At 39.7% G+C, this 13,815-nt stretch overlaps 2 protein-coding genes across 5 annotated transcripts in view; one reads left to right on the top strand and one right to left on the bottom strand.

Annotated features, from left to right (window-relative positions):
• Positions 1–5,350, bottom strand: part of taok2b (TAO kinase 2b) — a 31,249-nt gene extending 25,899 nt beyond the window's left edge. Inside the window, exons 1-2 of one of the 2 annotated variants that reach the window (XM_085416314.1) lie at positions 4,810–5,350; positions 175–315 (exon numbers count right to left, since the gene is read on the bottom strand). In XM_085416314.1, coding sequence (XP_085272440.1) covers positions 175–306 — 132 coding nt within the window. In that variant the 5' untranslated portion in view covers positions 307–315; positions 4,810–5,350. The remainder of the gene's footprint in view (positions 1–174; positions 316–4,809) is intronic. The other variant, XM_085416313.1, reaches the window with a different exon arrangement.
• A 10-nt stretch (positions 5,351–5,360) lies between these two features.
• cabp5a (calcium binding protein 5a) lies at positions 5,361–13,028 on the top strand. 3 transcript variants are annotated; one of them, XM_085416316.1, is made up of 9 exons: positions 5,409–5,462; positions 8,112–8,187; positions 10,295–10,618; positions 10,862–10,911; positions 11,093–11,123; positions 11,238–11,381; positions 11,523–11,632; positions 11,756–11,903; positions 11,990–13,028. In XM_085416316.1, the coding sequence occupies exons 3-9, from the start codon at positions 10,579–10,581 to the stop codon at positions 12,016–12,018; spliced, it is 552 nt and encodes a 183-aa protein (XP_085272442.1). In that variant the 5' UTR covers positions 5,409–5,462; positions 8,112–8,187; positions 10,295–10,578; the 3' UTR covers positions 12,019–13,028. The 3 variants fall into 3 exon arrangements, with proteins under 3 accessions (XP_085272441.1, XP_085272442.1, XP_085272443.1); XM_085416315.1 differs by lacking the exon at positions 8,112–8,187 and having other exon boundaries at positions 5,361–5,462; XM_085416317.1 differs by lacking the exon at positions 8,112–8,187 and having other exon boundaries at positions 5,437–5,462; positions 10,298–10,618.
• The last annotated feature ends 787 nt before the right edge of the window (positions 13,029–13,815 follow it).

The raw sequence follows: 13,815 nt of genomic DNA, 5'->3' as shown, positions 1-13,815 counted from the left end.
ACAAAGATCAAACACACAATTCAAACCGATAAATGAACACAAGTATCTGAAATCACATTAAGTAACAGGCCTTCACATTTAAGCCTGCACTCAGGGGAAAGCACACTTAAGGGCTCTTGTGTGCACTCTATCACATTTCTATTAAAGAGCCAAACCCTAAGAAAACTAACTTACAAAGTACACTGCTCCGAAGCTCCCGTGGCCGATCTCCCTCAGGTCCGTGAAGAACTTCTCGGGATCCTCCCTCGAGAAGAGCTCAGCCACCTCCGGGTCCTTCAGGCTCCCGGCCCGCACACTCGACGGCATGGCCAGCGCCTGGTGAGCGTGGAAGAGACACACTGGGTGAGCATCTGTTATTTGGAAAGGATACCAACATTTGTGCTGAAAGCACGAGTTGCCTCGGAAACACGGTCTAGTCTGTCACATGAAGTCGACACACTTAGATCTCTGTGGTGGAAATTGTTGACACTGATGTCACTCATGCCATTTAAAAAATATATTGTTCTCAACCAAAGATGAAAGGGGAAAGCAGTACAAAGCACAAATCTGGGCTTACACCCATGTTATTTCTTTTCTTTCTTTCTTTTTAAGGAAATACAGAATTTCTCTTACATATCATCTAATCATTTAAACCCTATTAATGCTTTTTCTTCTTCTCCTACACAGATATTTTCATGTATTGCAGAAGACTGTCTTGTAATGTACGTACGAAGCTTGCAGAATTGCAGCACTATATCAAAGGATGGTCCTGATCAATTTCTTGAAGACCTGGAACATCTTTTTAATGTTTCTAAAATGTGTGGCACGCTGCACTGAGCAGAACACTGCACACACAGACTGCTGCGTGTGGCTAACATAAGCAGTGTTAGCGTTCTCTCCTCGTGGGGTAACGTCCACACACGTGAACAGAATGTGCTTTTGCATTGCTACAGCAGAGCTCTTAGATACCAGTTTACTGTGACACAACCTACATACATCCTTTTTCTCGTGATCACAATACTGCAGAACTGCACCGGCTAGGCAGGGCTGCCATCCACACTTCTTGTTCACAACTTCCCATCACACAGAGAGGAGTCAAGCCGTCTGCCAGAGCTGCAGTCCTGGCTACTAATGGGTGGCTGTGTAACATCTTAGATCCAACAGTTAACTAGCATTAAATTATACATTGTAAAATACTAGTTTTTCAGTTGCAGGCCAGCGAGAACAGCAATATTCAATTGCAATGCATCATCATGCAATCATAGCCTCCTGAGACCCGGCCTATTTGTTAATGTCCTCTGTAGTGGACACACAAATAAAAACAAAAACAAACAAACATCAACTGAAAGATATTTTTCACTTCACATGAGGATGCGCCAACTTTCCCACCAATGTGACCAACACACTGCTCTGCAGATCCATCCATTATTTGCTGTTCTGCTTCTTAGGAGCAACCCACTTTGGTTTATACTTATAAAGTAGAATAGAAACCCTCATATACTGATTAACCAATGCTGATCCTATAACATATTCACGTGAAGGCCCCATCCTGTAACCACCTGCCACACCTCTTTGGTGTGGCAGTGTGTGCTGCCACACCAAAGAGGCCCCTTTGATCATGTCATGACAGGTGGGATCTTTTATTTCTTGGTGGCACAAAAGTGACTTTTATGGTTTTAATCTTGTGGCTCATCAATGTGCATATATGTGAAAAGAGCTCATAGGACTCCATGGTGTAATCAGCAGCTACCGATTAAATGCACTCTAAAAAAAGCAGAAGTTTTGACAGTTTGCTGGTCTGGAGCATTCAGATGTGTGTTAACACAATGCCACAATCTTCCCAGCAGGGAATGTCCCAACAAATTCAAGATCAGACCATTAAATGCTCAGAAGAACAAAAACAAGAACTCTACAGGCCCCAGTTAGCATTTTAAATGTTAAAGTTCATGACAGCACATTGGCTTGTTTGGAAGAGTTGGCAGGAGAAAGCTTCCTCTCTCTAAAAAGAAGCTCATAGCTTAGGTTTTCAAAGCAGCATGTGAACAAACCACAAGACTTCTGGAGCAATGTGCTTTAGACAGACGGGACCAAAGTGGAGATGTTTTGCGACGTGAGGAGAAAACCAGGCGGCATATCAGCACTAACACCTCATATCGACGATAAAGCGCGGTTGAGGAGGTGTGATGATATGGGCTTGTTTTGCACAGGATCTGGGCACACTGCAGTCAATGAGTCAACCATGCACTCCTCTGTATACCAAAGTATTCTAGAGTCAAATGTGAGACCATCTGTCTGACCGCTAAAGCTTGGCTGACATTAAGTCATACAACAAGACAGTGATCCCAAGCACAGCAGCAACGTGTGGGCAAGAATTTCCCCACAATCATGTGAGAGACTGATAAAGTCATACATAAAACCATTACTTCAAGTTATTGCTGCCAAAGGTGGCTCTACAGGCTACTGAATCTTTGTCTGTCTCTACATTTATGGTGAACATGGCTGGCCACACTTACCGCTGTATGACTTTTTTTTTTTGTTTAACACTGAGATTTGTGACTCCATAATGAAGTGTTTTATACATCTGCCTAACAAGCAAAAGCTCTCTGGTTCGATCCCAGGAAGAGAGAGAAATCAAACAAGTGGAGGTAGCCACTGTGGCGGCCGCCTTGTGAATAAGGGAGAAGCTGAAAGCAGCTTTCTATTTATTCGCTGAAATAAGATATACGTTTTTTTAATTGCTATATTTTCACCAAACACAGAATATATGGCTTTAGCTTCAGTACAGGGAAACAAACATCATTTTTGAAGCACATAATCAATTTTAAAGATCCAAAATGATCTTAAAATGGTAGATGCAACATCTTTTTCCTCGAGTTATTCTTTCTTTAATGGCTTCTTTAATCTCCCTGACACATGAAACTATGATTTAAAAAAACAAAAAACAAAAACTGGACTATTTGATATTATTTTCTTTCTCAATGCTGAACAAAAGACTGCTCTCATACAATGATGTTGTCATTGGTCCTTCAGCAGCCCGCGCACAAAACCACACAGCAACTGCGACAAGATAAAAGGTGTGCTTCTGTTAAAACTGAAGAACAAAACACAGACGGGTAGGTTGAACAACCAGGTGGGCTGGATTGCTTTTCTTTTCCTATCAAAATGTTAACATAGTGACTCACACTTGGTTTGATTTGCATTTGTACACACTTGCACAGTATTCTGATAGGCCTTATAGAAATACATGAATTAAAGTTCATATGATTATAAGGAGAAGCAGGCATCAAACTGACTGTGTAGTGTATTGCAGAGCATCAGTGAGACTGGATTTCTGAGGCCGATACCAACAGCCAAGAACTTCAAAAGACCAACTGCAATATATTGACAGGATCTCTTTTCCCCCCTAAGCCGTTTCTTTCTTTCTTCTTAATGAACTGTGACCAACAAGCAAATTGAGGACTACATTTTGTAGCATTAACTTGGCCCTGTCTGACTTTCCATACAGCTTTCGAAATGTTGAAAACCACCAGACAACATCAGGCCAAATTCCACATAAAAACTGCCAACCAGTTTAGCAGCCCCATGCTTTGCTTCCTGTGTGGGAACAACATGACAAGATTTACCAGTTTTAAGTAGAACACCATGTAACCACTATGCTTTGGAGAGCTATCATGAGCAAAAACAATGATATGGCTAAATGGGTGAGGAAGACCACGTTTAAATATGTGGGCGATTACTACCCCACACTAAAAGTATGTCCTACTGAGAGAGCTGATATTAGACTATAAACCTTGAAATAACAAAGATGAAACGTGATGTCTGTCTCTGAATTCTAGCAAGAACCATCAGATGTTTTCTGAAGGTCAAAATCAACGCATTCTTATATGTGAACCAATCCCCACCCCAACCCCCAAGTGTGGTTATGGAAAAGATATTTTTTGGAAATGCTGAATAAATATAGCTGATATATCTTTACCAAAGAAAAAATATTGGAAAAGCCAACTGATGATACACTCACATGCACAGTACAATGGTGAATGTTTTTGTGTAGCTGCAGTGCAGATAACAACTTCTCCCTGGTGTCAAAGTTAGCAGCCTGGAACAAGTTAGGTCATCATGAGTCATTAAGATTTTATCAAGGGTTAACACCTTGATAAATGGGCAATGGCAGCTTTTGCAATTTTGTAAGTTCACAGTCACCAATCAAGCTCAAGTTTTTTCCAAACCCTTGAACATGAAAACACCAAGACTCACTTGGCCATTTTGATTCTGACAAACGGGAAGCATTAGGTTCCCTTTAAAAATGGGAACTTCTCTGACGACTGTAACTAAGGCAAAAGGAAGCTTGTAATCATTTTAACTAAACCATCCATGTCTCGTTAACGCCACACAACGTCTGCCACAATTACATGGTTTCACCAATGATTCTCTCTTTAACATACATGCATGCATTTTATAACATCAGAGAAGCACAGACCTATTGTGCAAAACATGTCTACTGTGTTTGACTGGTCAGGCACATAAGCAATTATCCATATATGTGCTTGCCATCAGCATCAGCTGAGCGAGCTAGACGGCTTTTTGCACTCGGCTGCTCAATTAGGCTACCCAAGCTGCTGCTTTCTATAGAAATCCACATGTATTCAACAGCAGCTTGACAACAACTCAAGAATGTTCAAGGTGCAGGCCAACAACAAGCTTCCACGTCAATGTCAAACTCCCCAAGATCTGAAAATCAGGCAGCTAATCATGCTAGCCGGTGTCTCCCCTGCAAACGGGGTGGGATGCGCTCACAGCCCCGCATGTTGAATGATTTATAGCACGTCTTACCGTGGCTTTTGGGATCCACTGTAGCTAGCTCTGAAGCTAGCTAACCGGCCTGCCTGGAAAATAGTGGTCTTCACTCCTCTTTCCTCGGTGCTGGTGTCTATTCAACACCAATAAACCACATTCTGCCTGTCGATGCTTTTACTTAAACCCCTCTCCATCCTGATGCCCCCAGTCAATTGGACAGCTAGCAGGCGTGTGCGACTTGACATGAGTCAAGTGGCAGTCAGTTTAAGTGACAGCTAGCTAGACCGACGCCTGCCAGCTAACCTAGCAGCAGCGTCGACGTCCAGAGAAAATCAGCGGCTAGCTCTGGCTGCTGTTAGCACCAGCGCTAACTAAATAACGCAACGCCAGGAGCTGCCGGGGACGCTTTCAGTGGGAGGCTGGTGCATTCAAATGGACAGCTCCGCTCCGCTCAGCACTGTGCACTGTCATTACGATAATGTTGTCGGCGGATTTCATCAACAGTTCGTGTTATCCCCATTTTGCTCGACTCTCATCCGTTTTTGTTCAGGACTTCATGATGGCGGAGCGGGGCGGGAGCCGAGCGGAAAACGGAAGTTGCTCTTCTTCGACGCCTTTCAAACGAACACGTGAGGTGTAAATAGTATCCTCACGTGGCCGAGGAGGTTCGCAAAAACATAACTGAACTGGTAAGAGCAGCTCGCATTATTTATCAGGGTTCGTATAGTTAACTAATGTGGAAGCGTATTTCAGTCAAAATAAATAAAACAAAACAAAACTATGACCATAATTTAAATATTTAGGACAGGTATCTCAAAATTTCAGATTAGGAATCTCAGAATTAGACAGATAGAAAGGAACTTTATTAATCTACACTTGCTACGGCCGCAAAATGATCAGAAATAACAAGATAATTGTGGATATATTAGAAAACAATGAAAAAAATAAGGCGCAAAAATGCTAAAACCGCTAAAAACAATCAAAAGACATGTAAAAAGACAATAAAATAAAATAAAGCAAAAATAAAATATAGGCTAATATATACACTAAAAGACCTGTCACAGTAATTATATGTACATAAAGTGCAATGTGATAATAATAATAATAATGGATTGGATTTATATAGCGCTTTTCAAGGCACCCAAAGCACTTTACAATGCCACTATGTGAGTGATTTCTCAGGTATTTATGTGCATATTGAACAGTCGGATTGCTTCCAGGACAAAGGACCTGTGTTGGTACTAGGTCCTACACAGTGGCTGTAACCGTCTACTGCTGAAGGAGCCGCTCATGGCCTCCACAGGCTCATACAGGGGTGAGATGTCTTGTTCGTAATGGACATTAGCTTCGGCTAACATCCTCCTCTACTGATTCTAGAGGACTAAATGATTCCACAAAGCATCAAGTGGTATAAAAATCTCTTAGTAATGTCCCACATAAAAAACAAAACAAAAACAAGGCTAAATAAAATCAAGTTATATCTTTAAGACTGGAAGTAAAATTGCTTCAAAGTACTGTTTGAATTGTAGTAACTATTCTGAACTCCATCCATCCATCCATCTCCTTTGACTTACTTTAAATAAGGATCGCAGGGGCTCTGGGGCCTATCCCATTGATAATAGACTCTCAACATTCATTTTATGCAATTTAACTGTGAGAGTTTGGTAAGTTTTCCCTTCTTAAACTACTTGGACTTGTTCAGTAGTTTCAGTAGTAATTTCAGTTGTTTTAATGCTAATCTTTCTGCAGTCATCCTGTAAACAGCACGTGTACCATATGGGATACAAAACAAACGAATGAATGAATGAAATCTTTATTAATCAGACAGACGCTGTAGAAATCTAAAGATAAAAGTTCATATTATATGTAAGACCAATTTTGTAAAGTTGCTCTTACAAATATAGATAAAATGTTTTAATATTAGCATGTATTAATGATTTGTAATAACACAAATAATCATCTGCGTCCAGAAAATGTTATTTCTGAAAAAAATGCATTGCAAAATTACATAAAAGTCCACTGTTGCTATAAATCAACCATCAACTCATGCTGACTGATTGTCAGCATTGCCTGAAACACACACAGCAAGTACGAGAAAACACCTTTGGTGCACGTATTTTTATATTGGCCTACATTATGTCCTTAAACATCTGCAGGCCAGCCTCATAAATAGATTACACAGTAGATTGCGTGTCCTCTTCGATGTGCTCCTTTGTGAAGGTGAGAAAAAATTAATAAATAAATGAGAGGATTTGATTCAGAAAACAATAATTAAGCTCTCTTAATAATTACATCATACATAGTGATGTAAGTATTTAAAGCTTAGCTCAGTGCATATTAATAAAGTTGTTTATTCTTTCCTTATCATAGTGGCCAGCATTTGGGATGACAGATCATTATGCAATCTTTATGGAGAAATTTCTGATGCTATAGCGTGATGAGATTGCGGGATTTTTCCAAAACTACTATATAATCCTTACTGAGAATTAAAAATGCTATATAGTGATGCTGTTGCATAACCTAACAGAAGGACAGACATGTCTAGCAGTGACCTACCAGCATCAGTAAGCCATTATTTAAAATCAAGACCAGTACATAGGCTACAATGTTTCAGGTATTTGTTACCAGTGTGTAGGGGTAGAGCTTATTCAGCGACTATTAAATGCGATTTTTTCCCCCCATCCTTCATTCAACCTGATTTGATTTCAGATGATGTCTGCACGCAGCGACACATCATCGCAATCACACATATGGCTTGTTTGGCACGGCACTTGCTGTCTTAATCCACTCAGTATAATCTGTGTTGTGCATTTTCAGATGATACACACACACACACACACACACACACACACACACACACACACACACACACACACACACACACACACACACACACACACACACACACACACACACACACACAAAAGAAATATTTTCCCCTAAACCTTTATGTATGTTGTGATTCTCAGAGGCTGGTCAGGCTGTAACACTCCCACAAAGAACTTTCTTATGAAAGGGTAACACAGCTGAGGGAGTCACACTTGTAGGATTCATAATTTAATTTTTGCTGTTTTTACAGCCTTTAGGCATCGTAAACCTGCTCTGGTTTTTATGTTATCCTGTGTTGAGCACATTGAGTTTCATGTAATGAAATGTACTATACGAATAAAATTGCCATTGCTATTACAAACGTGGCATTGATAGCATCTTGGTCTACTTATTAATCAAATAACATATTTTTCATCAGCCTACAGCTGATGTGAAGTTTCTCTCCCTCCTATAGTTTTTTCTAAATCAGGCTCTCTTCACCCATATACCTCCTGCCCTCCCCTCCACAGACATTTTTTCAGCAGCTGTGGATGTGATCTTGCATAACCCCTCAGCTGGCCCACCACTGCAACGACTGAGGAGAGGGTAAAAAAAAGGATGATAAATCATTATTGGTTCCTGTTGCATTGCCCAGCAGATTATGCTTCTTATGCAAACAGATTTCTGGTAAATTTACATAACAGGAAGGCATGCAAAGAGAAAATGGTCAGGAGAAGAGGACATGCACGCCACCGAGACCGTTTAGTGTTTCAGCTCATCTAAAAATATCAGACTAAACATTTACATGGTTTTGGTGGACCCCCCCCCCCCAAGCTGTTTAGATAAAGAGCTTCAGCAAACAAACTATCCAGCCATATTTGTCACTTATGGTGAAATTTTAACCGTTAAAGCTAGTGTATCATGTTTGATACACAAGGTTTTGTGGGTTCTTGAGACTTCTATATAATCAGTGTGATTTTTCTTCCCCCGAAGAACTAAAATAAATTGGAAAAAACATACCTGATGTAGATTATACAAATTACTCATATGTGGAATTTAATATTCTATTTAAAAAAAGAAGAACAAGAAACAAAATTCTCCCCACACGAAACCTGAAGATGTCGTGAACACTGTTAAATCACAATTAAAGTCATTTATGGGACATGTGAAGCAGGTTCAACACAGAGGAAAATGCTCTGAGCAGCAGCAGTAACTCTGGCAGCTTATTACTCAGCTTTGCTTATAAGTGTATTTTTCTGTTTTACAGTATTTGTGATTTTCTTTTGCAGCATAGCAAATATTATTGTTAGTTTAAGAATATTATACCTGCAATAGCAGTGTAGCTTTCCTACTTTGGGGTAGGTGTTCATGAACACAACGTGATATTTATTTAGTAAATGTTGGTCCCAAGGAGGATGAAGCAGGCTTTGTTGTTGGAGTATCTTGTAATTGACAGGGGGAAACTGATTTCTTCAACAATAAAAGAACAAAGAAAAGGAAAAAGAAACAAATGATGTTGTTATACCTATATATGAGATCTGCACATAACTAAACGTATAATTTAAAGAAAAGCCTCTATACTAGCCTTTGCAGTTAGCTGGTTTTCACATTTCCCTAACAAAGAAACGATCTCTGGTTCAGTCCCAGAAGGACACACAAATCCGTTTGGGGTTGTATCAGGATGTGCATGTGATGTAAAAACTCTGCCTGTCAAACTGGCAAAAAATGAAGACACACACACACACACACACACACACACACACACACACACACACACACACACACACACACACACACACACACACACACACACACACACACACACACACACAAAATGAACATAAAATAAAATGCTACTTTAAACCTCTGTGTTGACTATTAACCTCAAACACAGCCGTAAATCTCTTTCTTCATTCAAATGAAACAAATAGTCGTGCAGATTATCACACAGTGATCATAAACATGTAACTTTATTTGTAGTCTTTGATGAACACTGACTTTTGCTGCAAACTTCATATAAATTACCTGTTAGCGTCCTGATGAGAAGATTTTGCAGGATATAACTTTTTTTTTTTACTTTCAGATATCAGTTTGTCCAAAGACATGTTTGTAGTTCTGTTTCAATTATGACATTTCCCCCAAAGTTACACTAAGAACACTGAAAAGCAAAATCCTGTTAAATTTAAAACATTTAAAGTGTTACAGGAATTTTAAGAAATACTTTAGATTCTGAAATGATTACAAATTAAAAGAGATTGCTACATTATTGTGTGGTGATTTTATGAGCCTGTTATTCACACAGAGGTGAGAGACCACTGTGACAGTTTTTATTAAAAATGAAACTTTTGCTGATTTCAAACGTAGATTTGTCACCAACATTTTTCAACTTAGAAAAGCAAATTGTAGATGTTTCTTCAGGTCCATGAAAGGTATTTAAACTAATAATAAATCATTAATTATGAGTATCTGACAAATAAACGGCTATAAAGTGCAGGTGTGAGTGATAGCCCTGGTTCTTTTATGCTGCACTTGAAACAGTTATTCACAATGATAGGCTCGTGTTGCATCTCCTGCATAAAACATGAGTGAGTAGAAGGACACTGTAATTACTTCAATGCATAGAAAAGCACCTCTTAGCTGACTTCATCATATCGCATATTTTCGGTCGGCTCTGGGCTCAGATACCAATAAAGTTTGTGATGTCACCACTCAGCAGGAAACCAGGGCATCATCTCTTTCATCCCTGATCCCGCTTTCCTCCGGTCACACCGCTGACTCCTCCCCCCACGTCTGGATGCAGCCACACACACCCTCATACAATTTCCAAGCATCCCGGCAGTCTGGGCACAAAGGGTCGCGACACACTGAGAGGCACAAGCTGTTGCGGTTAATCAGAGACAGCGCTCACACTGAGAAGACTAAGCAAGAGGAGGAAGGCAGGGTAGTTTCTGCACTGCACAGGTCAGCTGCAGGTCCTCAGCTCCAGAGAGCTTATTTATGATGCGTTTGGCTGACAAACAGAATTCATCTGAGGAAGGTAACATCTCTTTAAAACTTTTTTATTTAGAAGATGTCAGTAACCTGTAAAGTTTTTAAGAAATTTTAACAGTATATATAAATAACATGTTTATACTATTGCAAGAGTTTATTGGACTAATTATTGTGTGAACAGACCTTTTTTCAGCAGTAGTGTCTTCATAGCAAAACCCACCAAGCTCTACATCGTGTGTCAGTGATTTCCTGACATTTCATAAAAGTACATCTGTATTTCCTCTTGCAGAAATGAGCTTGGGGGCAGCGTGTATTTTCTTGCGGGGAGGGAAAAACATTGTAAGTATAAGCTGCAGGAATTTAATTATTGTTTTGATGGATTTTGCGCTGGAAATGTAAACTGCTATTGTGATTGTGTGATTGTGATAACTGCTGCATTCATAAGTAGTTAGAAAGCACCGTGTTTCTTCTTAATGTTCATATTATACTGAAGTTAAGCAATTATTATTTCTTTGTGCAGACAAGACAGCTGGCTGATGATGAGATTGATGGTAATATTTTTTGTTTTCTCATTTTTATGACTACGTCATTGTTTTTTACCTACATTTGTACACTTTGCACATTTCATTTTATGATTTGATTTTTTTTACTTTAAACCTCTGCAGAGCTGCGTGATGCATTCAATGAGTTTGATAAAGACAAGGACGGGCTGATCAGCTGTAAGGACCTGGGCAACCTGATGAGGACAATGGGTTATATGCCCACTGAGATGGAGCTGATCGAGCTGAGTCAAAATATCAACATGAACCGTGAGTCCTTAAAAAAGTGTTTGTTTAAAAGTTGAATTCGTTGAGGAATCCCATAGTTAGCGGCTGTTTTCATTGCTTTAATCTAGATTTGATGAGAGACAGAAAAGCCCACAGACATGTTGAACCTTTTTTCCCCTCTAGTCGGTGGCAGAGTCGACTTTGACGACTTTGTGGAGTTGATGGCCCCAAAACTGCTGGCAGAGACGTCTGGAATGATCGGTATGAAGGAGCTGAAAGACGCCTTCAAAGAGGTGAGAGTAAAGAGCTTTTTCTGAAACTTTCCAGCCACCTGCGTTCTAGACTGCCAGATGGCGATCATTATCATCACGGCTGTGATTAAAAGCTGCTCTCTGCTGTTTGCTGCCTCTTGTTAGTTTGACATGGACGGAGATGGAGAGATCACAACGGAGGAGCTGCGATCAGCCATGATAAAGCTGATGGGAGAGCACATGAGCCGGAGAGAAATCGATGCCATAGTGAAAGAGGCCGATGACAACGGGGATGGCACCGTAGATTTTGAAGGTACAGACTGTCTTTCGCCTACATCAGTAAAGAGTAACAGTGCAGTGAAGTGAAGCAACTGATCCTCGTCTTCTTCTCCTTTGCAGAATTTGTCAGAATGATGTCCCATCAATGACAGTTGAGGACAAGGCCAGTCAGGAACATTCATTTGCACCTCTGCAAACACGCACTAACACTGAAGTTGTTCTTTTCTGGGCTTGCAAATGTTAAAATTAGATGCTCAAAACAAGCAATATCAGACTGATCTCAGAGCAGATTTTATAGCTATGCAAAGAATTACAATTTGTAATGATTTTTCAAGCACAAGAGTGCTAAAAAAACAAAACTCTGTTGTTATGTTTCATCATATATACCAGGGATGTCAAACTCATTTAGTTCACTTTGATCCTAGTGGGCAGTGGAAAGAAGTCTAAGTATATATTTAATCACTGAAATATCTTAAAATAAGAAAAAGAAGTCCAAGTATGTCTCAGTGTTTCCACATGATAAAGAAATAATGCTGTAGTAAATGAAAGAAACCCTTCAGCATCTCTTTGGGCTTAGATTGTGAGGAATAACTGTGTAAGATTACAGAAAAAATCAGAAAGTTCCTGTTACTTCACACCTTTTTTGTGGACTTATTGTAAAAAACTGAAACTTCTATTTCTTCTGTAACCTTTCTGTGTTTAATTGTTTACCTATTACTTAATTACTTTGGTATAGAATGAATGGGCATGAGGAAAGTCTTCATCAGCAGGAAAAAACTCCAAAACTTGTTACAAAACATTAAAAGTCCAAAAATGTATGCATATCTTCCAAAGGCATCTCGTGGACCAGATTGTAGTCTTTGCCAGGCCCACTCTGGCCCCTGGGCCTCATGTTTGACAACCCTGATATAGACTGTATACAGTGGAAGTTTGTTGAAATGGAATTGTTTTTATATTTGTATTATTATTAAATTATTCTTACCATTTAAACAATGTTACAACAAAGCAGGATGTAAAGTTAAGTCACTACTGTACTGTACATTATTAACCTGAGCTGGTTGTATTAGGTAATCTGTAACTAACTTCCAACAAGTGAAGCAGTAACATGGATCTGCCTTTTCTTTGGCAAAGCACAAAATAAAACATCTGATCTGAACATCCGAAACGGATTCAGGAGTATCTGTTGAACAAGAAAGTTTTACGTGTCTGCCTGAAAGGAACCCAAAGACTCATTTAGGTGTAGACCATATTGTCCTTGTGACTTCTTGCATTCCAGTAACGTGCAGTCATTTCACTCCAGAAAGAAGTGATTTAAACATGAAAAAGTTTAGGGACTCTGCTCTGCTAGGATTGAGTAAAAACTTTGGAAGGACACTAAGAAACTATGTCACTGAAAAGAGGCAGAAATGTGGGATTTTGTGACTGATGCATAACAGATTTAAAGGTATTAAGAGCAACAAAAAAAACCTCCCCCAAAACAAAAAAAAGAGGTTCATGTCCCAGAACGTGTCCTTTTAGAGAGACAGTCTGAGCCATTATTTGAGGTTAATACTCTCTGTAAGTTGGGAACTTCACGGAAATATGGACATAAAACACAGAGAGGAGCTTAAAAGTATTAAAGAGTATTATAACCCCATATCCATTAAAAAAAGAAAGGAAAAGAAAGGTTGAGTGAAATTTGAGGCACGTGAACACTTTTTTTTTTTTTTTTTTACCTGTGGACTGATTCATTCTTGCAGTTGGTGATCAGTAATTGTGTCATACCGATCCACAGTGTGCGCAGCTGGGATTAAATATTGGGGCTGAATTCAGGGATGTGCCACGGGACAAGCTGTACTGTCACATTCGGGGAACACCAGCCAGGCAGATGTTGCTGCACGACAAACTGGGCACAGCATCAAACAGACAGACAGATGGGGCATGAGGACTTAAGTGAACCTAATTAC

This window comes from Rhamphochromis longiceps, linkage group LG8, assembly GCF_057381845.1.
Source record: "Rhamphochromis longiceps isolate RC_006_pf linkage group LG8, R_longiceps_female_GT1.1, whole genome shotgun sequence".
In the NCBI taxonomy this organism is placed as follows: Eukaryota; Metazoa; Chordata; class Actinopteri; order Cichliformes; family Cichlidae; genus Rhamphochromis; species Rhamphochromis longiceps.
This window is presented reverse-complemented; position numbering and strand designations above follow the sequence as displayed.